The 25,025-nt window shown below is 40.7% G+C and overlaps 6 protein-coding genes across 7 annotated transcripts in view; 4 read left to right on the top strand and 2 right to left on the bottom strand.

Annotated features, from left to right (window-relative positions):
- Positions 1-122: 122 nt before the first annotated feature.
- Positions 123-3,001, bottom strand: cfap210 (cilia and flagella associated protein 210). The gene is made up of 9 exons (XM_028394108.1): positions 2,888-3,001; positions 2,079-2,278; positions 1,813-1,986; positions 1,543-1,748; positions 1,308-1,464; positions 1,104-1,243; positions 842-1,034; positions 560-724; positions 123-476 (listed from the first exon to the last, which is right to left on the bottom strand). Exons 1-9 carry the CDS (start codon positions 2,928-2,930, stop codon positions 123-125), a joined length of 1,632 nt encoding a protein of 543 aa, XP_028249909.1. The 5' UTR covers positions 2,931-3,001.
- A 1,131-nt stretch (positions 3,002-4,132) lies between these two features.
- On the top strand, positions 4,133-10,758 carry phgdh (phosphoglycerate dehydrogenase). The gene is made up of 12 exons (XM_028393753.1): positions 4,133-4,366; positions 5,820-5,971; positions 6,046-6,111; positions 6,199-6,253; positions 6,448-6,546; positions 6,625-6,757; positions 7,725-7,873; positions 7,958-8,110; positions 8,421-8,559; positions 8,723-8,850; positions 8,941-9,160; positions 10,381-10,758. Exons 1-12 carry the CDS (start codon positions 4,229-4,231, stop codon positions 10,533-10,535), a joined length of 1,587 nt encoding a protein of 528 aa, XP_028249554.1. The 5' UTR covers positions 4,133-4,228; the 3' UTR covers positions 10,536-10,758.
- A 1,069-nt stretch (positions 10,759-11,827) lies between these two features.
- klhl23 (kelch-like family member 23) lies at positions 11,828-15,087 on the top strand. Its single transcript, XM_028393871.1, has 4 exons — positions 11,828-11,951; positions 12,136-13,365; positions 14,374-14,526; positions 14,603-15,087. Exons 1-4 carry the CDS (start codon positions 11,945-11,947, stop codon positions 14,911-14,913), a joined length of 1,701 nt encoding a protein of 566 aa, XP_028249672.1. The 5' UTR covers positions 11,828-11,944; the 3' UTR covers positions 14,914-15,087.
- Positions 15,088-15,777: 690 nt separating this feature from the next.
- Positions 15,778-21,257, top strand: ssb (small RNA binding exonuclease protection factor La). Its single transcript, XM_028394303.1, has 12 exons — positions 15,778-15,898; positions 16,741-16,804; positions 16,889-16,992; positions 18,440-18,614; positions 18,795-18,902; positions 19,026-19,129; positions 19,524-19,595; positions 19,684-19,726; positions 19,813-19,953; positions 20,042-20,228; positions 20,314-20,436; positions 20,520-21,257. The coding sequence occupies exons 2-12, from the start codon at positions 16,748-16,750 to the stop codon at positions 20,558-20,560; spliced, it is 1,155 nt and encodes a 384-aa protein (XP_028250104.1). The 5' UTR covers positions 15,778-15,898; positions 16,741-16,747; the 3' UTR covers positions 20,561-21,257.
- Positions 20,583-22,463, bottom strand: mettl5 (methyltransferase 5, N6-adenosine). The gene is made up of 7 exons (XM_028394304.1): positions 22,202-22,463; positions 22,020-22,134; positions 21,755-21,939; positions 21,391-21,473; positions 21,179-21,230; positions 21,060-21,109; positions 20,583-20,695 (listed from the first exon to the last, which is right to left on the bottom strand). The coding sequence occupies exons 1-7, from the start codon at positions 22,299-22,301 to the stop codon at positions 20,654-20,656; spliced, it is 627 nt and encodes a 208-aa protein (XP_028250105.1). The 5' UTR covers positions 22,302-22,463; the 3' UTR covers positions 20,583-20,653.
- A 576-nt stretch (positions 22,464-23,039) lies between these two features.
- Positions 23,040-25,025, top strand: part of ubr3 (ubiquitin protein ligase E3 component n-recognin 3) — a 30,902-nt gene continuing 28,916 nt past the window's right edge. For both annotated transcript variants that reach the window (XM_028392914.1, XM_028392915.1), the window contains exons 1-3: positions 23,040-23,473; positions 24,333-24,472; positions 24,696-24,848. In XM_028392914.1, coding sequence (XP_028248715.1) covers positions 23,040-23,473; positions 24,333-24,472; positions 24,696-24,848 — 727 coding nt within the window. The remainder of the gene's footprint in view (positions 23,474-24,332; positions 24,473-24,695; positions 24,849-25,025) is intronic.

Here is a 25,025-nt window from a genome sequence, read left to right as displayed (position 1 = left end):
TAATTTTTTCAGATTCAATATTGTCAAAAAGTTTTAATCCATTAAAAAAATACTAACTACATTATTAGAGGTCATTAACACTAGGAGGGGAACTTTCAACTAAACTTGATCAACAGATCTAATCACCACGAGAACCCCAGTCTCCTCTTTGCCTCTTGAATGTTTACAGCCTCATTTAGCTTTTTAACTGTCTCTGTGGCAGAAGAGACATATTTGGGCATCTGAGTATCACTACGGTCCTGTACGAGGTAGCTGTGCCTGAATCCACCAAACAGGGGGCCGTGACCTCCTCCCACGCCTTCTCTTGCAGCCTTGCAGAGTGGATACACGTTTCGCTGAGCTCCAGCCGCCGCACTGATGATCTGCTGTGAATATTGTTGGAACTGCATCTCACCTTCAGCCATGAGCGCTTCACTCTTAGCCTTAAACTGGCATTCTTCTGCACTCAGCTTTTCACGCCTGGCACTTTTCTCAGCCTGTATTTGAGAGATTACGTTGTTTTTTCCTAGGTGAACAAGACTGAAAATTGTGTTTCAAAACACTCATGGGTTTTTCTTACCATTTGTGAAACAAGAAAATCTTTTAGTTTTCTCTCTTCTTCTCTGATTTTCTTCACCTTCAGTTGTTGTTTCTCAGAAAATATTCTGTCAGCCTCCTTCTTAGCCTCCATTGCGTCTCGGTCCTGCTGCTGAGCCAGTTTCTCCCTCTGCTCCTTCTCTTGTCTCTGGTAAACCACAGCTTGAGTTACAGGCTTGATCACATTTTCTTAACTGTATTAAAGGTGTTTCCATGCTATAGTATTGTGATGTTTGTTGTGTGTTGACATTAGAACTTGTATTACCATCTGTTCTCTGTGTGCAACGATTGACTTCATCATTGCAGTCCTCCTCTCCTCCTCCTCCCACAGCAGCAGTGCTTGTTTTGCATCCTGCTCAGCTACCGCCTTTGCAATCTTCTGCTCCTCGCTTGCAGTTTGCTCCTGCTTTTTCGCTGCCAGCTTCTTTATGGCCCTGTCTTTGTGCTCCTGGGACTCTCTGGAAAAAAAACAAAGAGACTGAGATAATGATTCAGATCTAGTTTAATGATGTTTTTGTGAGTCTTACCTGAATAACTCCTTTTCTTTTTCCTTCCATAACTTCATCATTTTTTGTTTGCCAGCGAGGAACAGTTCCCTTTGCTTGTCCTCAGCCTCTTCTTTTTGTGCAACTTTTGCTTTCATGAGGTCTCTGTTGGTTAGATGCTCCTGTGAATACAGATGCATGTTATTAAATGTAATGTTTACATATCATGTGCTGATATGTTCATACCTGGTAGGATTGTGAAAGTTCTCTCTTCTTATTGGCTGCTTGTGCTGACTCCATTCTGTCCTGCTGCTGATGGAGCGCTCGAAGGCGCTGGATTTCTTCTCCTTTTTTCAGGTCTTCTAGTCTCTGGCGCTGTCTTGTCAGCTCATTTTCATTTATTCTGAAGAAATGTTATCATGTGATGTCCTTGAAAATTAACTGGCACAAATGCAGCAAAGTGGATTGTTTAAAGTCTTACTGTTTTTTCAGGTCCTCCACGACAGCCTGTCTCTCCAGCTTCCTGCACAGAGCTGCCTCCTGCTCCTGTTTCAAGGCTTCTTCTTCTTTGGTCTTTGCCATCTTCAAGAATATTTTGTCCGTATCTTTAGAAGCACTCTTGACTCTTTGCTTTAGTTCTATCTGAGCTTCCCTCTCCTTCAGCACCTCAGTCAGCAGGACTGCACGCTGTGGAAGAAGTCAGGATTATTCTAAAGTTCAAAATGTAGCATGATGCTAAAGTAACACTCACGTGAAATGCTTTGACGCGGTCGGTTTGATAATACAGCTGAGCCTTGGCTTTTTCAATGGCCTCTTTCCGCTTTTGTTCCTTGTAAGTTGCCTCCTCAAAATCAATCTGTTTCCGCTTCTCCTCCTCGATCTGCTCACGGATCTTCTTCGCTTCTAGCTTCTTTTTCCTCTGACCCTGTGATAAATGCACACAAACAATACAGTATCAGAACAATCTCATCTGATTATATTAAAGCAACTGAGAGGATAACTTTTAATGTAACTTACTGTGATGGTATTGGACCACAGTTTCACCATCTCCTGTGACTGCAAGTGCATGGCCTCTCTCTGTTTAGCTGCCTCTTTTATGCGTTCCTTGTTTCGGTCGATCTGGTTCATTTCATCTTGAATCCTTTGCCATTCAGCCTTCCTTAAGACAGTGACTTGTCGCAGGTCTGGTGGCTGAAACATTGTAATACCTTCTTTTGCTGGCACATTGAAAGAAAATGGGAGGACACAAGATCACTGCAGGTTATCGGCCTGTGTGGGTTTTCCAGGTACTCTGGCTTCCTCCCATATGCTAAAAACTTGCTTGTTATGTTAATTATAAGCACTAAATTGGTCTTAGGAGTCTCTCTATGTTAGCCCTACAATAGATTGGCAACACGATCATGTTATAGATCTTCACTATGTTGTAAGGAAGGAGCAGCCTCCACCTGTGTTACTAATCACTATGTCCTTGTTGACTTTGTGTGCTAAGTGATAGCTTCCAAATCTGCATGCAGAGATATGTAATGAAAGCTGGACAACCCATCTCCCTTCACACCAGATCACCCTTTGTACATTTGTGTGATTACACACAGGGCTGATCAATGTTACATGATGTGTACATTTCCATTTAAACAAACCCTTGAGTTTAATTAATATGCTAACACTACATCATAGTACTCTGCTTTCACCACTTTATGTGTTATATGTATTGTTTCATTTAATAGTCAATAATAGTCACAGTCACTATAAAACTGTGATATTGTTTTAAATGTCAGATATTTCGAGCATAAAAGCTAGCTAAAATGTAAATTCACTGTAAGTCTCACCACTCCTACTGGATCCTCTCTGACGATGAACCACGTACGCCATTTTTATCAGATATTGTCTTTTCTTATTTACAAGAAAAATACTTATATCAAACTAAACGCTAGGAAAAAAACTTTCCCCACCGTAGTCAGCTACCAGCTCTGAGACATTGTTGTGTTGTATCCAGGCAATAGGCGAACAATTCAGAAGCCTTTTCCCTCCGACTGTCGAAAGATGGCGCTGTGTCTTCTGAAAATATCAAAATAGTAACAAAGAGCTAACAATAAAATATTATTCATCATCATTGTGCGCCATGCACAAACAGTGTATTTATGTGTGTCACACTGGTCCATGACAGTGTCTCTGATCACTAAACTAACAATTAGTTCACTCATAAAAACTGGTTGTTTTTATGTGTTTATATGCTGCATGGAGAGACACGGACAGATCAGTGACCTCAGTGAACCCAGGCTGAAATAAGGAGTCTGTCAGGTCATGTGCTGCCTAACGAGTCAGGTGATGGACAGTGTCTGTTAGATTACAGCTCGCCTGACATGACTTACTGTTAAATGGCAGCAGATATAAACATTTCTAAAAAAAAAAATAAATGTAATCACAAACCTTGTGAGTTTACACTGTGACATTATCCTTCCATACTTCCATCCATCCTAAAACAAAATACAGACAGTCCTTTTGCACTTTTAAGCGTGTGACTACTCATTTTATCCTTTTGCACACTAAGGATTTTGGTTAGTTTCTTAAAGTAAAATAATATGACATTGACTAATATTTGACTTTGATTTATTTTAAATTTGAATTTGATATTAAAAATCTATTTAAAAAGGAGATTTGATCGGAAATCCTGGGGGGAATAAGCTCTATTATTTTATTAAAATAATTTAAACAAAACGTATAAGAATTCTGAGTAAAATGGCAGGTGTTTGAGAAAAAATATCCGGATTCTGAGAAAAAAAAAGTTTGGATAGACAAGTAAAGGCGAGATCACTTTAATTTATTCATGTATCTATTGCTGAAAAACGTGAAAAAATAAAAGAGGAATACATTAAAGTTTACATATTAATGGTCACTAATAAAAGACCTTAACATAATGTGACAAATAGCAATCCTGCGCTTTAGTAACCGATTAAATCACGTTCGTCCTTATAGTGCGTGCTTACGTCAGAGCCGCAGATGCGCCGGGGGGCGGGCTCTCGGTGACGGGGGCGGTCATGATCTGAGATAACCATTCAAAACCAGCAGAGGGAAAGCTGCTCCATCACTTCACCCACACGCACATACACAGCGCCCACTCAGCTACCCCGGTACCCCAGCGTCGAACCGCCCGGAGAGCAAACCCCAAGATGGCCTCGGTCTCTATCAAAACTGTGCTGATCAGTGAAAGTGTGGACCCTCGCTGCAGGGCTATTCTAGAGGAAAACGGCATCCGTGTGACGGAAAAGCAGAATATGAAGAAGGATGAATTACTCGCAGAAATAAAGGTAGGGCTGGCACTCTGTGTTTTCTTACATAACTGCTTCTAATGCCAGTTTTGTATCGCGTCGTTTGCTGCTAACTATCAGCTTTATTTATTTATTTATTTATTTTTGCAAAGTTTGTTCGCTTTAAGGTGGCATTGATCAGAAAATGTCGCTGCACTTGGGTAAAGTCGTTTAAAATGCAGAAAAGGAGTTTCGTGTTCTGTAGTTAAAATGTGCGTTATTCAACATAGCAGCGCTCCGGACATTAAATCAGGTCAAGGTGTGTCGTTTCTTTTCTTTTCTGTGTTTTTTTTCAGCTTAGTACCGCCCATTGAGAAGCTGATGCAACTCATCTCTGACTTTTCCAGCTCTCCCATCACTGCCGCACACAGCAGCCTGGCAGCTTTATGCCGAGCCTGTGTTTGTGTGTTTTGTGTAGCTCCGTATATCACATTTGTACAAATTAGATCAATAAAACTACAAACACTGGGTTGCAACTTGTTAATATACAGATAGTGTTGTGCAGTAGATGCAGTCTGGACTGGGCCTCTCTGGGGGACAACAGTTCAGACCTGGGCACTATGTAGCCCCCTTCTCTGTTCATTTGGTCCAGACAATAAAATAAATAAACACATCAGAATATCTGATAGATTTGGTTTGTTTAACATTAATACAGACCTTTAAAAATAAAACTAACCATGAAACCATTTAGACTAAATTATACACACACGTTTATTACAAGTATAGTCTGATTTATGGCCAATTAATGGTATGTCCTTTTGTGTTGGCTGTATGTCTACACAGTAAGCCATAGCTTTTATTTCTCTAAATATCTTTGTGCCAAAGTTGGCTGCAAATCAAGGGAGACCGCTAATGACAGACTGAAAGTAGCTGAAAGGCTAAGCTGCTACTAGACAAAGGTAGCTAGTTCCTGAAATACTGTATTGTAATTATTAAAATTTGCATTTCTTTGCAAGATACGGGTGGTATTTCCTAGTAGAGACATATTACCACTATAATTGCACCAAGTATCAACTCTCCATCTTGCATATTTACAGACCAACAGAGCCACCAGTTTACCAACATTTTAGGTTGAAGATAAGCTGGTGCAGCTGTAGCTCAGGTGGTTAGAACACTTGGGTAAGACACTAAGAGCATAGTTTTTCCTCCTAACTAGACTAATTCTGAATTCAGTAATATTCAGGGGGCCGGATGAAAAGCTTCGGTGGGCAGTAATTTTACTGGATACACAAAACAATAACCTGCCAACGCTTCACATATTAGTTTGACTGGAACAGAGCTGAACATTTTTAATGACTGTGCTACTCAAGAAGTAATGTGAGGCAATAACCCACGATAAAAGACCTGTACCATTATCTTTGCATTGACAAAATACCATAACGTGACCTCATGTGCATATGTGAGAAGATAAGTCACAGATTTAAAGGAAAATTATGTTTGCTTTTCTCAACAGGATTATGATGGCCTTGTGGTTAGATCTGCAACCAAAGTAACGGCTGATGTTATCAATGCTGCCAATAATCTCAAGATTATTGGGAGAGCTGGAACCGGTGTGGACAATGTGGATGTTGATGCTGCCACCAAAAAGGGCATTATTGTCATGAAGTAAGTATCCATTTAATCACCAGATTTGTTTCCCTGTGCAGTTCTGATGTGCTGTTCATAATTGTGTTTTGCAGCACGCCGAGCGGTAACACGATAAGTGCTGCTGAACTGACATGTGGCCTGCTGATGAGCCTCTCAAGGCAAGATGGGTCACACTTTTGTAAACAACTGGTTTAATTGTCTTTAAAAGTGTTGTAAAAGCCATTAATATGTGAATCTGTTTTCAGACATGTGCCTCAAGCTGCTATGTCAATGAAACAAGGGAACTGGGATCGCAAGAAGGTGAGCAGAGATTTTGTTTTGCTGCTGCGCGCTGCCTGACCGACTGTTTGCTCTTGCACATACGGCTGTTACTTTTGCATGGTTGGCTCCATTGTTCATCCAGTCGTCAGTAATGAGATGTGACACTTGAATCTATGCAGTTTCAGATTTTATCTTCAGGGTCATTGTGGGTTTATTTTTTTCTAATTTTACAGTTCATGGGTGCAGAGCTGTATGGCAAAGTGCTCGGGATAGTTGGACTTGGAAGAATAGGAAAGGAAGTCGCCTCAAGAATGCAATCATTCGGCATGAAGGTAAATACGATTACAGCATGATGAGACTTTCACAGTTCTTTTGAATTTTAGTTGTTTAGTTTTGTTTTTTGTTGTTAGACCCTCGGCTATGATCCAATTACTCCACCTGAGGTTTCAGCCGGCTGGGGGGTGGAGCAGATGTCCCTGGAGCAGCTTTGGCCTCAGTGTGACTACATCACTGTTCACACTCCCCTCATACCCTCCACTGTCGGTGAGCCTGATTGTTGTGCTTATTATTGGTATAATGCTCTCATGGCTGCTTGCAGAATATTTAAAACATTTACAACTCCTAAAACCTAATGGTTTGGAAACCTTATGATCACAAACAAGACACACAGGCGGAAACACTGACTCATTCTGGTGTCTCCCAGCAGCGCAGGCTTATAGAAGCATCCCCCTCGGGGATAAATAAAAGGAATTCTGATTCTGATTCCAGACTGGGATGTGGTTACACAGGAGAAGTGCCTGATAGATAAAGGGCTTGGCCTCCCATTCTACTTTTGCAGATTCTGGGAACCACCAGTAAGCCTGCACTCTGAGAACAGAGTGCTCTGTTGGGAGTGTATGGTTATATCTACAGAGCAGGACTTTAAGGACCTGGTAAGTCAGGAGAGGAATGTTGACGTCCATTGAGGATTTACCTGAGAAATGATGGAGAGAAGCCAGGAGAGGACAAATATGATCTCTTTTATTGATTCTTGTCAGTACTCTTGCTGCAGCATTTTGGACCAATTGAGGGCTTCTCAGAGAGGCATGTGGGCATCCCAGTAATAATGAATTAGACTAAAAAGAACAAATCACAGATGGTCACATAATGCACTCACAGCCACCTTAAAAAAGGTTGACTATCAGTCGGTCTGGCTGCCGTGGGCAAAAAAAAGCAACTGTTGTTTTTGTTTGCCTCCATTAATCTTAGATACCGTAATAGGCTGTTCATGCCTTACATTGGACTTTATTATATATTGTTAAGCTATCTTTCCAGGTAAGATGGAATACTTAAGTTAAATTCTGTTTTACTGCTGTCTACATGTAGGAGGCAGGCTGCTATTTGAGTGGTAACAATTCACAAGTGTAATTTCAGTCTGGATGGTATTTTTAAAGGATGTTGGCTGATTACATGACCATCACACACTGCATTAGTATGTAGATTTTATTTTTGATGTGGTTTTGTGCCTAAGGTCTGCTGAACGATGAAACATTTGCCAAGTGCAAGAAAGGAGTGAAAGTTGTGAACTGTGCCAGAGGAGGCATCATTGATGAGGCTGCGCTCCTCAGAGCTTTACAGTCTGGACAATGTGGAGGAGCAGGACTTGATGTCTTTGTTGAGGTAAAGTTGGCAGCATCTGATGGCGTCACAAAAACTTATAAAAGAGATGTTGTCCTTTGCGTCTGACTTTGTGTTTGTCTACAGGAGCCACCTAAGGACCGTTCACTTGTGGACCATCCCAGTGTCATCAGCTGTCCTCACCTTGGAGCCAGTACAAAGGAGGCTCAGGCTCGCTGTGGGGAGGACATTGCTATGCAGATTGTGGACATGGTGAAAGGCCAGAAACTAGTTGGAGCAGTGAGTCCTACGTACACTACTTAAAAAAGGAGTTTAATTGCTAAACAATGTGCTAAAGGATTTCTGCTGCTGATTTTAAAATGAGGTCAAAATAATTCTTACTCCCAAAAATGGCTCATGAAGAGTCACAGCAGAAGTGTGCTAGAAAAGATGTTGGGACCAGGTTTGTTTGAATGTAGTATATTTTTCCTAATTTCCAATTAAAAAATTGTCCAGTCCAGTAAAGTAATTAAAATGGAATTCCTCTGCTCCTTCAGCCAGTGGCAGTGACAATGTATGGTTTTCATACTTTCATATTCTCTTCCTACAGGTAAATGCACAGGTTTTAGCCAGCACATTTTCCCAAGAATCTCACCAACTGATCAGACTCGGAGAGGCTGTTGGGGCTGTGCTTCAGTCATGCAGTGCTTCTAAGAAACCATTCAGCCACGTACAAATCACTACTCAAGGTAAAATGACAGGTCTAACCTGTTGGGTTAACCGCTTACCTCAAAGGTTAGCTATAAGTCACAGGAGGGTGATTTTCTCCCTCTAGTGGTGTTATTGTGGAACACAGTATAACCTGTAGTAATAACTCAATACGCTCTGTGTGCTCTGTGTTCTACATTCCAGGGGATTGTATGAAAACCAGCACTGGTTATATGACTTCAGCTGTGATGGTCGGACTGCTCAGTCATGAAGATGGATGTTGCCCAAATCTCATCAATGTCATGAGCCTTGCTAAGGAGACTGGAATCACGGTACAGCATCAGTTAATGCTTTAGCAAATATCACATGATAGTAATGCATGTTTGTGTGAAAAATAAGTCTTCTCATATGTAAACCTACAGGTAAATCAAACCCACTGTGCATCTGATGGGGCTGATGGTGTGTGTAAGGTGGAAATTGTGGCTAATGGCTGCAGCTATAAGGCCATGGGTGCAGTTCAAGGTGGCATGCCAGTCCTGCTGGAGCTGAGTGATAGCGTGTTCAGACAGCCGATCTCTCTCACTGGAAAGCTGCTGTTCTTCAAGGCTCCTGCTGCTGCTCAGCTCCTGTCCTCAGTGGCTGGTAAGAAATTTAGTGCATCATAAAAAACAAAAAAAATCTATGAAGCCCCTTTGAGACAAGGGATGTAGAACATCCCTGGCTTCATCAGCCTGAAACAGTGATGGCGTTCTGTCATCATTTACAGCTTCATTCCAAAATACAAACTCAATATTTTCTTGATACATATCTGCTCAAGAGCAGAAGTTGTTTTGATCCTTCACTCCTTCCACTTTCTGCATGGCCAGTTCCTGCCTCTCTCTGAATCCTGTCCTCACATCCCCTCTGCTCTTGGCTGTGCCTCCTTTCATTAACATGTCTGTCCATCCTGGTCAAAAGTCTGCTGATGCTTTGTAATCTAGAGTGTACCCATTAATGGGCCTGCATGCTATTCAGACGTGGTCAGTGTTAAAAGTAAGATCCAAGTGTTTCTGATTTGCCTACTAAAGAGAACTGACAAGAGGCCAATTTGTTTACATACAGTCAAATGAATGGAAAGGACTGCATGTCTGCGAGGTACCTTAGAACTGAGCTTGCCAGACAAAGACAACAGCTAATTGCTGTACCAGTTTGTGGAGTATTTGTATGACATGCCAGCAGTCTATTTATAGCAAGACCTGCCACTAGCAGTTGTCTTGGTAACCTCTTTGGTGCATCTTCAAGTCAAGGCTGTTATGTCTATAGCAGAATTAACTGCTACACAATGTTGTTATAGTGATCAAAATAAATACAGCACAACGTTTTTAAAGTGGTCACATTTCCTGGATCAGATAGATTATCATAAGTGATTTTGTTTAATCCTCAAATTCTCCCAAAGTGCTAAATTAACATAAATTAAATTACATTTTTCCTCAAATAAAGCATTATTAATGTCACCACAGATAAAATCGTAGCTTGAGGCTATTTTTAAAATGTTTCTTTAGAACGCAATGCATCCCTATTTTTAGTCGGGTACAGCTTCAAAACTGTAAGGTCAGACTGGACATTCTTGGACACTATGGGTAGGAGACACTTGAATGTCCTAATTCCTTTTTTTTATAGTGATATTAGTTAAATTAGACCCGTCCTAAATCTTTACAGGAGGCTTCATCCATGTTAATCACAGTAACACTGCGCAGTGTGTTCTGTGAATGTGCTGGGTTAGGGTTAGTGGAGGGGCCTCAGTGTTAAACACTGCACCGAGTTGCAGTCTGATTTTTCTTTTCTTCTTTAAATTCACACCTGTATTGTCTTTTTGATTTTAGGGGTGTTGGCCACAGAGGGAGTGGAGATCGAGTCCTTCAGCGCTCCTGCAGACCGCACTGGAGACCTGTGGTATTGTGTGGGGGTGTCCTCTCTTTTGAGAGACCTCAGTGCCTTGAAGTCTTTGGTGAAAGATGCAGCTCAGCTCTGCATTTAAATGACAACACTTCACACTGTCCTAGATTAACATTCAGTATCTGAAAGCTGTTCAGAAACATCTAATATAGCTGCTCTGTCCTGATCTTTGTTGTTCATAGCTAACAACTTGTTTAGAGTTGAGGAAATGCCTGTGAATTTAACACTTTTGATAACATTCCCATGTTTCAATGTTTTATTATGTTTGTTGAAGTTAAAAAATCTAAATAAATGTTTAATTGTCATGTATGATTCAGTTCATTGTTTGAGCCTTTACAGTGGAAAAGAAGCCTTAAATCTATAAAGTGAAACATTTCCCCCTTTAAATACTTCCACAAATAAATGTAGGTGTTGCTGTTACTCTAAACAATGGATTACAGTGGACATTTTTCTGTATTGTTATGATGAACATAAGCCCAGGGAGTTTCCAGGGCTAGTGGTGTTAGTCCTTTCTATGGATTCCTTTTGTTATTTAGACTTTATTCCTTTTACTGTATAGTAGTTTGGATTGAACTGGATACCTCTGAGGTCTTTCCACCAGATGCTGCATCATATTCCTAGTCGCTGGCTCCCACTGTGACTGTATAATGTCTTTTCAGCTTTTCAGTGGGATTATCTCCACAGACATGAGATTTAAAACTCCAGTATACAGCAAAATAGAGATTTACTCACAGCCTTATTGTCAGGTAGAAGCTCAGATATACTTACAGCTTCACTCTAGCTTTAAATTAGCCATTCATTTATGAAACATGACTCATTCTGTGCCTTTGCTGATCAAACTACACTCTATGTACACAATGATCTAATAATGACCCGTTAACATGAAGTAAGACCTGAAGTAAAATGTGACCTGTTCTGCATTTTAAACAGTCCATTTCCAGTCTTTTTATTGAAACTATTCCTTTAACAGTAAATGCGAATATGCTGCACTGTGCTGTTAATCCCAGGTTGGGATTAGATAAAGCCTTGGTCACACACTGGAAATGGATTCAGAACACCATGGCAACGACAAGAATGGGCAAGGAAAAAAATGTGAAAGGACCAGTGCGATGGCTTCCTCTTGTATTGAAGGCGATGTTCATTTGTATAAGATTTGTATTCAGGTGGTGCCTCGCCGCCTGTTGGCCACACTAATGCGCCGTCCATGAGCGCGTCACGAGGGGACTGGATGGAGGTTATATTTAGGCACTGACTGAGGAAAATAGCGGTGTTGGATGAATCCTTTGAATGGTTGGCTTGGTTTTGTCAAGGATCTGCTTCTGATCAGGGGGAGGGGGCAGGAGGGGGATGGCCGCTACACACAAATACCAAAATAGGACCGGGCTGTCTGCGGATCGTCCGGCGTGAGCTAAATTGAGGTGTTTTGGAGAGCAGCGCCAGGACAGAGGACACCACGGAGTGTCCGAAGCGCGGATCATTCATGGAAATAGCATGAGAGGTAAGCCTGTGAGGTCTTTGATTTGCGTGTAGACTTCTATTTGTATCGTGAATATAGGGGGACGCTGCCGTCCTTGCTGTTAAATTCGAGAAGCACATTGATGTGTCGGTTTTGCGGTGATTTTTTTTGTTCCACTCTTATGTCACGCATGTATCATATTTTACAACCACGCGTGTTTTTACAGATATCATGTCCCATAAACAAACCGACATCTACACGCATGACTTCTGTGATGGTGACCACCCTGCAGAGGTTCTGGATTCTTTCAGGCATTTCTACATCAGCGGCCTCTTCACAGACGTGTCTCTGCAATGTGGCGAGTCCGGACAGGTGTTCCACTGCCACAGGGCGCTGCTGGCAGCCCGCAGCTCCTACTTCAAAGTCATGTTCACAGCTGACATGAGGGAGAGGACCAACAGCCTCATCAAGCTGACTGGGGTAGACTGTGGGGTCCTGGGGGCCCTGCTGGACTATGTGTACACGGCTCAGGTGTGCATCACTGAGAACAACGTGCAGAGCCTACTGGAGGCTGCAGACCTCTTGCAGTTTGTTTCTGTCAAACAGGCCTGTGAAGAGTTCCTGATTCGCCGCCTGGATGTGGACAACTGCCTGGGCATGCACGCTTTTGCTCAGCTGCATCTGTGTCCTGGACTGGAGAGGGAGGCCCGCAGAGTGATGCTGAGCAGGTTCCCTGAGCTCACTCAGCAGGAGGAGTTCTTTGAGCTGGACGCTGAAAAGATGAGATCAGTTCTGGCTGCTCAGAGTCTCACTGTGCAGAGAGATGATGTGTTAATGAGTGCTGTAGTTGGATGGGTAAACCACGACTTGGATAATCGCATCCATAACGTATCAGACCTGCTGCATTCCCTCCAGCTGGATCTGGATGAAGTTTATTTCAAGGCCACGTTAGATATGCACAGACAATACCTGATACAAAATGATGGGAAACTGAAATCAATCATCCATCAGGCTTTAAGGTCTACTGGCAAAGAGATGTCCTCAAGCAGAAAAGTGTCTTCCAGCATGTATATTATTGGAGGCTACTACTGGCACCCTCTTTGTGAAGTTCACATCTGGGATCCCATCAGCAACACTTGGGTGCAGGGAAAAGACATGCCTGACCCTGCCAGGGAGAGCTACAGCGTCAGTTTACTTGGAGCAAATATCTATGTGACTGGAGGTTACAGAACAAACACTGTGGAGGCTCTGGACACTGTTTCAATTTATAACTGTGACTATGATGAATGGACCGAGGGCTGCCCCATGATTACAGCCAGATACTACCACTGCTCCGTGGCTTTGCATGGCTGTGTTTATGCCATCGGAGGCTACAGAGGAGGAGCACCGGAACGAGAGACTGAATATTATGATCCTTTAAAAAAGAAATGGTTCCCTGTGGCCAACATGATTCAAGGTATGCTATTGAATCCAGAGAGGAGCTGAAGAGGGAGGAATATATTTATTTCATTTATCTCACCACAAGATCCTTTTAGAGTTATTTTCCCCTGAGCACTTTAATGTTGCTGTGATGTGATTGAGAGCTCCTAAATGGAACTTGTGGTGAGATTGTTTTATCAACAACATGGTCAAGAAAGAAATTGTTGTCAACTTGCATTGACAACTTTGTAACATTATCACTGTGTGTCTGAGCTTCAGGACTGCTGCTTGTCATCGGCAGATGGAGCTTGCTCAGTTGTCATGGAGATTGTCCTGTTGTTATGACAACATCACAAGGGGTTCTGCACTGTATCACAAACCTTACTGTCTCTGCTTGTGCACCCTGAAGACAGGATTACTGTGGTGATATGAGCAAATCCCATGTGCTGATGAAGACCACGTGATAAAGCTGAACATTTGTAGGAGATTTGGAACTTAAAGCTAAAGCAAAAGCAAAAAATCATATAAATGTTTTACATTTAACCTCCCTGCATTCTCACACTGCCGATCAGCATGTGTTAATTTTCTGGTTTCTATGGTGATATTCCAGCACTGCTGCACTTTAATAATTCCAACAGTATTTGGTCTACCAAAGCTAAAGATGGGAGTACTAACTCATCATTTGTAAGGGTCTCCAGTGTCAGTATTATAAGCTACATAGAGTGTAATTTATCATTATCACAGATAATCTGTCAGATTCAAAAACAACACCAACCTGGGGATGTGGACTGGTAGTCAAAGTGGAGTCATACACATGTTTTGTACAATTATTCTTATTACCTGACAGTAGCTTTAAAGAGGTATCTTTTTTCTCAATGGTGCCACCCATTGGCCATTAGTGAATATTGTCACAGATGTCCTGTTTATTGTCCAGTCCACTGTCTCGATCACCATCTTTAAGCATGCTCCCACAGGGTCTGACAAAAATTTGATACATGCAAACTTTCAAGTGGTTTTCAAGTGCTATCCTCTGTTTCCTTTGAAGGTGTGGGAAATGCCACTGCCTGCGTAGTAGGAGATAAAATCTATGTGACTGGGGGTCACTATGGGTACAGAGGAAGCTGCACATATGAAAAAATCCAGGTGTACAGGCCAGATGTCAACGAGTGGAGTATCATAACGATAAGCCCCCATCCAGGTATGAGAAATAAACGAAGATGAAGTAGGAGCATGAATATATTATGTTGATGTTGTTGAAATCCTCTTTTTTTCAGAGTACGGACTGTGCTCAGTGTCTTTAAACAACAAGCTGTATTTAGTGGGCGGACAGACGACTATCACAGACTGCTATGACCCAGAGAGAGACGAATGGAGGCCGATACCAGTGATGAAGGAGAGGAGGATGGAGTGCGCGGCTGTGGTAGTAAATGGCTGTATTTACGTAACAGGGGGATATTCCTATTCAAAAGGGACTTACCTGCAAAGCATTGAGAAATATGACCCTGAGCTGGACTCATGGGAGATCGTGGGGACTCTTCCTAGCCCGACCAGATCACATGGATGTGTTTGTGTTCATAGTGTTTAATGCTAAACCCTATCCACAAACGTTTTGTTTCTTTAATCATTTTGTGCCAAATGGACTGAATACCTGTCACACAGTACTGCTGGACTGGACATGTGGCTTTAGGAAGCTATTTACTAAACTGTGAATATACTGAAAACAAGCATGTCACTCAAAAACTCAGGGGTGAGAAAGAGAAGTGAGAGAATAGTATAGATTATTATTTATTAGAGATATACCACTAAACTGTAATTAAATAAAAATGAATCACAACATGTGTGATGTGGTTTCTGCTGGAATTTATCAGAGACTTCCAGTAAAGCTCTTCAGTCACAGGGTGACATATAATTTTATATTTTTTAACATTATTTAACAAATTTCACTTTCACCCTCAGCTGTGTGCATGCTATTTTGGGATTTAGAGTTACTTATGTTGTAGAGAAAAAGTGTAAAAAATTTGAATGATAGGCTATATAAAATATATATTATTGCAATGTGTTTGTTCAAATCCAAAAGACACAAGTGTCTCTTTTTTAACGCTTTATTGAGATTTTAACAAAGAACCAGAAAAAAACTGCTGATACATAAATTAATACAGTATTAAAATTTTTCTTTTAAAATGGAGAAATATAATTTAACAGGCATACAGCTGGGCATAAAACTAATATCCAAGACAAAAATGCAAAAACTCAAATAAAAGAGTCAATAAACATCCATCCATCATCTTAACCTAATTTACCCCACACAGGGTGCAAAGCGCTGGAATTTAACCCAGCTGTCAAGCTGGAAGCATGTTGCTATTTGAGAGCAGTAGGAGAAACTGGCCACACGATGGCACTGTTGTAATTCTATAACAACATCGTCATCGCACTATTCTCAAAGACTTCAGCTTTTCTTTTTTGTCCCTCGGTGCTGACCGTAGCACGCAGTTCCACAACGTGCGAGAAGAGAAGTGAGGACTTGTAGGTTTGAAAAGCTCAAACTTCTTATATCAGCGACTTAACTAATCGTAAGTATAACTTTTTAAATGGTGGAAAAAACCTTTCGGGCAATATCACCCTGGACCGTTTATAGATTTACAGGAATATCGGTAGCTATTCTCCTGTAGCAGCGTGAATAGCGTGCTACTGCTAGAATTCAGAAGCGCAGCGTAAACGACTACATTAACATCAAGTAAAGCTAAATTAAGCGTAAAGTAATTAAAAGCTAATTTGTCGCCCCGTGAAATAAAACGTACGCTTTCAATGTGACTACACTGTAAGCTGACGTGGGTGGCTCTTGGTTGCATGGACATACAGCGTGGCCGGTGTACAGCTGCGGCACATTAGCTAAGCTAGCCAGTTAGCAATAAAGCTAGCTTCAACAGCAGTATGACATCAGCATGAACTGTTTATGTCAAATAATGTTCCTACCTTTTACTGCACCAAGCTGATCAAGATAAATGTGCAATGCTGTGGTGTTTCCCCTTTTATTAATAATAAAATTAGGGTAGTGTATATATAGGGTAGTGCACACTGAGAAGAGTTCAAATCAAATTTTATTGGATTACATTGTGTCATGTTTGCTGTTGCTGAGAAAGATCACAACTATCTTTAGTGATGTAAGGCTGATGTAAGGAGTGATGTTCGGTTTACAGTTTGCCAACAGTCCCATGGAGCACAATGGAAGTGATTCGAATCTAAATGTGTGTGCTTATAAAACAGTGTCTGCTGTATTATGTAATCCTTCACTTGAGTGACTGATCTGTCCAGCTGTGTATTATGCTTTTCATTCTCTTCTTGGAAAATTGCTGCTTTTTTAAAATTGAATTCTAGAATTTAAATTCTATTCTTAACCCTGTTTGTTACACAGAACAATAATGGCAGAAAATCAAGGAATGACACCACTTGAGAGCAAAGTGGCTCGACAAGTAGAGGTAATTCTGATTTACGATGCTTCCTTACTTGTGTATTAAAGTTAACTGAATTCAGCACTAAAGTCATCTCTCGTTCCCACCTAGTACTACTTTGGTGATCACAATCTCCCCAGAGACAAGTTTCTCAAAGAGCAGCTGCAGCTTGATGATGGCTGGGTGACTTTGGAGACGATGCTTAAATTCAACAGGTGTGTTTTTATTTCTCATCATCACGTTCACTGGTTAAGTTAATCCTCATTTTGACCTAATTTATTAATACATGTTGTTTTTGTAAGCTCAACATAGCAGTGACCTGGAAACTTTAGGATGCTGCAGTAACCTCCTCAGTGTGTGTGTGTGTGTGTGTGTGTGTGTGTGTGTGGAAAGAGGGCAGACTAGCTGCTCCACTTTCTCACTGATTCATCTGCACAAGTATTTTTAATATTCACCTAGATATTCAACAGCAGAGTTTAAGAAGTAAAACTATTGTTGTGCAGTGAGACACAAGTGCTACAGACTGTGCACATGCTTGCTAATAGCTTGTAAACTCACTAATTATTCATGTGAGGAATTCAGGCAGCCATATACTCTTAAGAGCAAAAACAAAGGGCAACTGTGGGCTTAATGAGTGAGATATTATGTGTTAAAATATTTTAGGTTCACGATAAAACTACAGCAGGACAAACTAGGGTAATTGCCACAATGTGCCACAAAGGCTGCATTAAATTACTGCTCCCTTTTCACTTGTTGTTTGCAAAGTTTTGTCTTCAGTCTGCCAACACTGAAAAATTTTCCTGTAGCAATACACAAATTAAAACTGACTGTTGATGTGAAATGTTCTGACAATCTCTGCTTCATTGCCCATCTAGTTTTACCCTCCTCTAGAGGCTGTAGTTTGCTTTTGTGCATGTACCAGAGGTTCTTAAATTGGAGCAGGCGAGTCCAGCACAGAGCAAGTTTGTTGTTGTTGTAGCAACTGTTGGTGTTAACCTGCAGTCACATGCATGCTATTGTTTACCACACCCATGAACCTTCAAGGTAGTGTAAGAGATCACTGACACTGGTGATCTACATGACCCAACGGGTGTAATATGCAGCATGCTTGTTTTCCTATCACTGTAGAAACAGTGGAGTGTAAGTATTTGCTTTTTCTATCAGCAATTGATGTCTACCAGCACACTAAAGCTGAAGATAGGACCTAAGGAAAGGACCGAACAGATGTGGAATCTTCTGAATTCAGCAGTTGGGAAGAGTTTGTGTGGTTGAGCAAGAGGATAAAGCAGTGATGACTGATCTGCTTGTGGACCCATATGATTCACGACAGGCAGGACAAGACTCTGTCCCTGAAGTGCCCTGTTACCAGGTCACATCTCGCTACAATGAGCACAAATAAAAGCCTCATGAACAAAGAGCATTTTGCTTAAGTTCAGAAGAATCCATGTAATGCCATTCGACTGGGATCTCATACTAACAACCTTGGATTTAATGTTGACAACTCTTGTATTTATTAGCACATTTGCCTTTTATTCAACCCTAATTACTTGTGAAAGTAGTGTATCAGCAATCAAGTCCCCACCAAAATCCCAGCTATGAGTGATCACAGTGACACAGGATTGCCTTAGTGTTGACTTAAAATATTTGTTTTCTCTTTCTCAGGTTGAAGTGTCTAACAACAGAGAGCAGCATCATTGTTGCAGCTCTGCAGAAATCAAACACTGGCCTCTTGGAAATCAGTGAAGACAAGACAAAGATCAGGAGGTCTCCTACCAAACCCTTACCTGAACAGAATGACGAATACAAAGATGCACTTAAACACAAATCGGTGTACATGGTAAGTTTTAAAATTGCTCGGGTGCTAATCATTGTCAGCAGTCGCCATTTTGTTGTATGCTGATCTAAAACTATTGCAAACGCTAAAAGGATAATTTACAGTACACATATGCCACCATATTCGAAATTTTCCATTCCTTGTATTAAGACTAATGTTCTAATGTTGTCTTTTCTTATTTAGAAAGGGTTCCCTCTGGAAACCACCCTGGATGAAATTCAGGAGTGGCTAAATGAAAAGGGCACCATAGAAAACATTCAGATGAGAAGAAACCTTCAAAAGCAGTTCAAGGTAAATGAAACGGATCATGTAGCAGTTCTAATTCAATGACTGGCCAATACGTTTAGAGTAGTTTTTTTATTTTTTTTTTTTTTTTTTTTTTTACATAAATTGTATATATTTTTGTCTTAACAGGGATCAGTGTTTATCTGCTTCGACACAGAAGAGTCTTCTAAACAGTTCCTGGAACGTTCAGACATAAAGTCCTTCAAAGACAATGAGATGCTTGTGTTATCAAGGTTGGCTGTGCTACTTAGTGACACAATGTGATTTGATTTGAAAGATTTATGAATAGTTATGCTGATTTAAATGTGTGGGGATCTTTTTTTATTCCCTTATATTCTGTGAATTTAAATATGTGAACCTAATTTTTATCAACCATTATAAGTAAACTAGAAGGCAACAAAACATTGACATAAAACACAGATTAACAGATCTGTATAGGTTTCCTCTTTCCTCTAAATATGTTGAACATTAGGGCGATGATGATTGAAGCTGAAGGCTGCTTTTCTTTATGAAGGATAAAACTCAAATACAACAACTAGATTGTCTTGATTATGTGGAGAGCTGTACAGTTCAGGGCTTTTGAAACATTTCTGTACGTAGACATCAGTATTCATTTCTTTCTTCCAGGGAAGACTATCATACAAAGAAAGCAGAGGAGAGGAAACAGTTTAAAGCAGAATCTAAAGCCAAGGCTAAACAGTGAGTACAAAAGCTGGGATTATTTTTGTAAAAATGGATCGTCTTTATTGTTGAAAAGTGTCTGATCCTCCCAAAATATTTTATTTAGGGACAAGGAACAACAGCAGAAACACACAGAGGATAAAGAAATGGTAAATACCCACCAAGTATCTTAGCTCTTAAACTCTTTAACTTAAAATATGCCCATTTGATGTTTATTTATCTTTCTATTCTGCAGGGTCTGCTATTGGATGAGAAGACAGGTTGCTTATTGAAGTTTGCCGGAGAGCTTAAAGATGTTTCAAGAGAAGACTTTCATGAGTTGTTCTCTGGGCATGGAAAGATCAAGTGGGTGGACTTCACACGAGGGGCCAAAGAGGTTCGTAATCCTTCTACAGATTAAATCTCACAACTGGAGATGAAGACGTGTCATTTAGTTTAACTTTATTTTTTTAATTCCCTCAAAGGGCACCCTTCTGTTTGATGGGAATGCAAAGGAAGCATTCGATAAGGCCGAAGAGGCAAGTGGAGGGGAACTGAAAATCAAAGACAGCAGCGTCACATGGCAGGTGCTTGAAGGTGATGAAGAAAAAGAGGTAATGAAGAAGATAATTGGAGCTCAGCAGGAAATACAGAGCAGGTCCAGAGGCAAAGGTGAGGCTGGTTTACTTATTTGACAGTGAATCAGTGTCAACATTCCTGACAGTGACAGATGACATTTCTTGCCTATCTTATAAAGGTGGGCGAGGAAGATCAGGTGGCAGAGGAAGAGGAGGCCGAAGGGGACGAGGTGACAGAGATCAAAGCAAAACTCATTTCCAAGGAAAGAAGACGAAATTCGATAGCGATGATGAGGAGGATGGTAAGTTCGACATCCTGAGCTTCAGGTCTTTGTTTGATATCAGGGTATCGAATCATTTCTTATCCGTTCTGTTTTTCCCTCAGCTCCTGCAGCAAAAGTTGCCAAAACTGAGAATGGATCCTAGTCATGAAGTCACACCTGGAACATTTCTTTTGTGAAATCATTTATTACAAACAGTGAAACACAGAGGCAACTTGAATCCATTCCAGTGAAAGCGTCAGGTTTTGGAGAATCGGAGGAAATCCACCTGGATGTCAACCTAGAGAAATGTTGGCAAAGCTTGGAGTCAGTTTTCAGCTTTTTAAGTCCTTGTATGTTGTGCCTCTCACATTTTGTTTTGTATATTTCTTCACTGAAGATGTTTTGATTTTAATCATATTCAAATCTGCTCTTTGACAGTAATTTAATTTCCCCAGAGTATTTTAGTTGATTTTGTGAGACTGGTGTGACATCTAGAATCAGCGTGCCATTGTTTTGTTTTTTGTCTGACAGCGAGTGATGAGGACGTCAGTTTTTTTTTAAGTTTGCATATGTATAGCAAATAAAACATTTCTAAAAAAAACAGCTCAAAGAATATGTTATGTCATAGGTGGAGATAACATGTATTAGTTGATACAGCTTACCGATTTCTTTTTATGGAACTTGTACGATGCTGGCAAGTCATATCGTAGCTCTGTAAGGAAACGATGTAATCAGTATTGGAACACTTTCACTATAAAAAGGTGTACTGTTTATTTCTTACCTGCTATGACTTCCATCTTTACTCCCCAGTCATTTGCCTTTTTTTGTATGTGCTGCAACAAGTAAAACAAATCACCACAGATGCAGACTTGTTGGAGGTTTAACTCTCAGAGAAAGATCATGACTGATAACGTAAGCAGTTTGCAGCATTGAATTCAATCCTGAAAGCTTCTTATGTTGTCATTCTGCATCCAGTGCGGATGCTTGACTTACATCTCGTGTTGATGTTTTATGAAGTGAGTACACAGCTGTCTTTGCCATTGTTAAAGCTGCTTGCAGGAACTTCATGTCCATGCCTTAAATAAAAGAACACGTGAACTGCACAAAACATGGACACGCTTGGAGTTTAAGGAACGTAAATGCAGTTTCAACAATCTGCTTTACAGCTTTTCAAGTATGTCTTAATACTCTTTTGCCATATTTGTGATAGGCACCAAATCTGTCATCCTTGATTTGTTTAAATCAGACTTTTTTTTTTTTTTTAAAGAAACCCACAATGGGGAAATTGCTTAAGGCAGCCAAGCAAAGAGCGAACCGAAGTGGCACAGTCAAATATCACCAAATAATATGTTCTCACCTTGGTTGTGTTTTGTCCCAAATGGAGGATTCATTATAACAGTGTCAAACTTCTTAGCATAAGCCTCTGCTTCCAGGCAGCACAGGTCACACTGCACCAGATCCAGGTTAGTGATCTCAAATTCCTCTGCGTTTCTTCTGAATATATCCAGAGCATCATCGTCGATGTCGAAGCCGACGCACAAGCTGTAAACGAATTAAAATGTCACAGATCGGCACAGCACATGTTTACTTTAAGACAAGATGACCGTAGAATAAGTTCTCACCCTGCATCCAACATCGCAGCTCCGATGCTGAGGACTCCACAACCACATCCCAGATCTGCCACTAGTTTACCTTCAATGTCATCAAACGTACTCTGGATTGTGTAAAGCATACACGCTGCGAGGAAAACCAGTTATTAAGAACCGTAGTGCTACCAGTTAACGCTCAGATGAGTGTCACTCACCGGCAATGTGAGGGCTAGTTGGATACTGCTCAAGAAGGATTTTGGGCTCTTCAAATGTGTCCACTTGTTGCAGGCAGCTTTCTAATTCTTTGAGTTTCATTGCTAGCGAGCAAAGCTGCGTGTCCCCTGGGTGACACTCCAGGTGACTTATTTTAATCTATACTCTTTAGTTTCAGTCACAGTGAGGGAGCCATGATTTTATGCAAGGCTGAGGATAACTTCCGCTAAACCGTGCATCCACCAACACAATCCGACACTGTCCAGAGACTCGTGGCATGTGTTCCGCCCTGCGTTTGTTTGGTTTCTGTACGCTGTTAACCATAAACATGTCAGCTTGTTATTCCCATTCTTATGCACTCTTATTACTGCGAGTATATACATTTTATTGTACAAAATTGACATGTATTTAAAATATGTTCATCATTAAATAAAGTGTTTATAAAAGTTAAGGAAAGTAAATCATTTATTTTATAATGTAACTGCCACATTAATAAAACGCCACTCCTCACACTGCCTTGTTCTATGTAGGTGGGGTGGGCCCAAGTGAGAGTTGCCTAGACACAAAGAAATAACCTGTCAAGCAGCACTTGGATGACTGTGCACAAATCGAGCTGGTTAAGGAAATAAGAGGACACTGCAAGAAACACGTATACCACTTATCAGCAAATACTTAAAGTGGATTTCTTAGTAGTTGCTGCGCACGTAACGTAAATTAGTTTAGTAATCCGCTACTATAGTCCGCTCCTCAACATCGAGGTAACACATTGTATCGCGAGAAACCACGAGAACATGGAAACAAGACAACAAAAATAAATTTGTGGACAACAAGCAAGAGTGCATGATGGCGGCGTCGCTGCTGCGCCGGGACAAGAAAGCCACTGCTGCTCACTTGAAAGCGGACTTGAACCGGACTGACAATAGCTCTGGGGTCCGACAACTTCAAGAGCTGCTAGACGCTGTGCTAAATATCGAAAAACCTGCGGCGGACACAGAAGCTCTTGACTGGTGTAAATGCCTGATTGCAGGTGGCGAAGGTTTCGAGGAGTTCTGCAAGACGGTCCGGTCCTATGACAACGCTACTCTGTGCGGCTTGGTTTGGACAGCTAATTTTGTGGCGTATAGATGCCGGACTTGTGGCATTTCTCCGTGTATGTCACTGTGTGCTGAGTGTTTTAATAATGGAGACCATACGGGCCATGATTTCAACATGTTCAGAAGCCAGGCTGGAGGGGCCTGTGACTGTGGAGACAGTAATGTCATGCGAGAGAGTGGGTAAGTCTAAGCTAGCTCCTAGCTAAGCTGGCTATGCTAACTAACAGGTTAGCAGGTGTCGTTTGTCGGTTTGACAGGTCTCGACGAGATGTGAGCTAACGTAGCTGATGAAATTTTCTGATCTGCACAGTCTGTCAGTTATTTGTAATATATATATATTTACTGTGTACGCTTACAAATGACTGCCCGTCTAGTCCAGTTTTGATCATTACGATGCTACTGTCACGTATTAATAGAAAACCCTCCGTTAGTCCGCCCTGTAAGGTTTACATTAGGCTAGCTAACATAACAATAATTGTCATAGAAGCTGCCGAAGCTGCAGGTTTCTGTAAATCTCTCAGTTGTTTATTAAATACTGCTGAGATACGGACAGGTAGTTTTGTGAAATAAATGCGTTCTGTTTAGGATTGATCCTGATAGGTTTGGTCTAATTTTTGGTTTTCTTTACCCTGTAAAAAAAGAAAAAGACTTCCTCTGCTTTGTATCTGAGTCATAAACCTTCACACATATAGATTAGATGATCCATAAGATAATATTAAATATCCATAAATTGATATCATATTACATACTTACTATACTTATGTATTATACAACAACATTATCAGCAAGAATATGGTAGTTTTGGTGGTTGTATTTGGAGGGATTTCTAGATTATTATCTACATATAGTACTGGAAAAAAAAGACACATTTCCTTTTAAGTGAGGGAAATGTACTGAGTCACCACCCCAGTTATTTTTCGATAAAATCAGCTGAATTCATCCCCTGTGCTGGATTGTGTACTGCATGTTAGCTGCCGTTAATCTGTGTTATGACAAAGCAAAGACAGAAAGAAATTATTTATTTTGTTCTTTTGAACAGGTTTTGCCGACGGCATCGGTTGAGAACTGGAGAAAATGTCCCCTCAATACCTCGAGACCTTCTCTTGATGTCTGAGATGATTCTTCCTCGCTTTATCCTGTGTATCATACAGTATCTGAGAGATGGATACATTGAACCAGGTGAAAACAACCAACAGTGTACTCTTAAGTAATACTTGACATAATAGTACATTAAATAATAATATAAAACTGAAAAGTAGCTCTTAAAGCCCTTAGTTATACTGTATGGCTTTCCTGTTGAATATAGGATGCAAAAACAAAACCTGTCAAGCAAGCGTGTGTTTATATAAATGTTTATGCCAAGCATACTCGAATGCGCTTATTGCTTATCTTGCTTTACCAGACTCCTCGACTGAGAGAGATCTTCAGAAAGTTCTGCAACAGCTGGAGCCTCAGATCTCCTTTCTGGAGGAGCTCACAAAGATGGGAGGAGCGATGAGGACTGTACTGACAAAGATATTGACCAATCAGCAAACATATAAGGAGTTGAGCATGGGTAAATGTCAACATTCTTCATGCTGTATTTGTTTCCTGGCTTGAAGTTGTACTTTTTATGTGTGAAAGTAAAACTGTTGTACTGTATCTATATCTGTTACTGTTACTACTCACAAGAAATGGTCTGCACTTGATATATTTAACCAATTCCAAACTTTCAAAACCAAAATATTTGATT

The sequence above is a fragment of the Parambassis ranga genome, chromosome 21 (genome assembly GCF_900634625.1).
Source record: "Parambassis ranga chromosome 21, fParRan2.1, whole genome shotgun sequence".
NCBI classification, from domain to species: Eukaryota; Metazoa; Chordata; class Actinopteri; family Ambassidae; genus Parambassis; species Parambassis ranga.
This window is presented reverse-complemented; position numbering and strand designations above follow the sequence as displayed.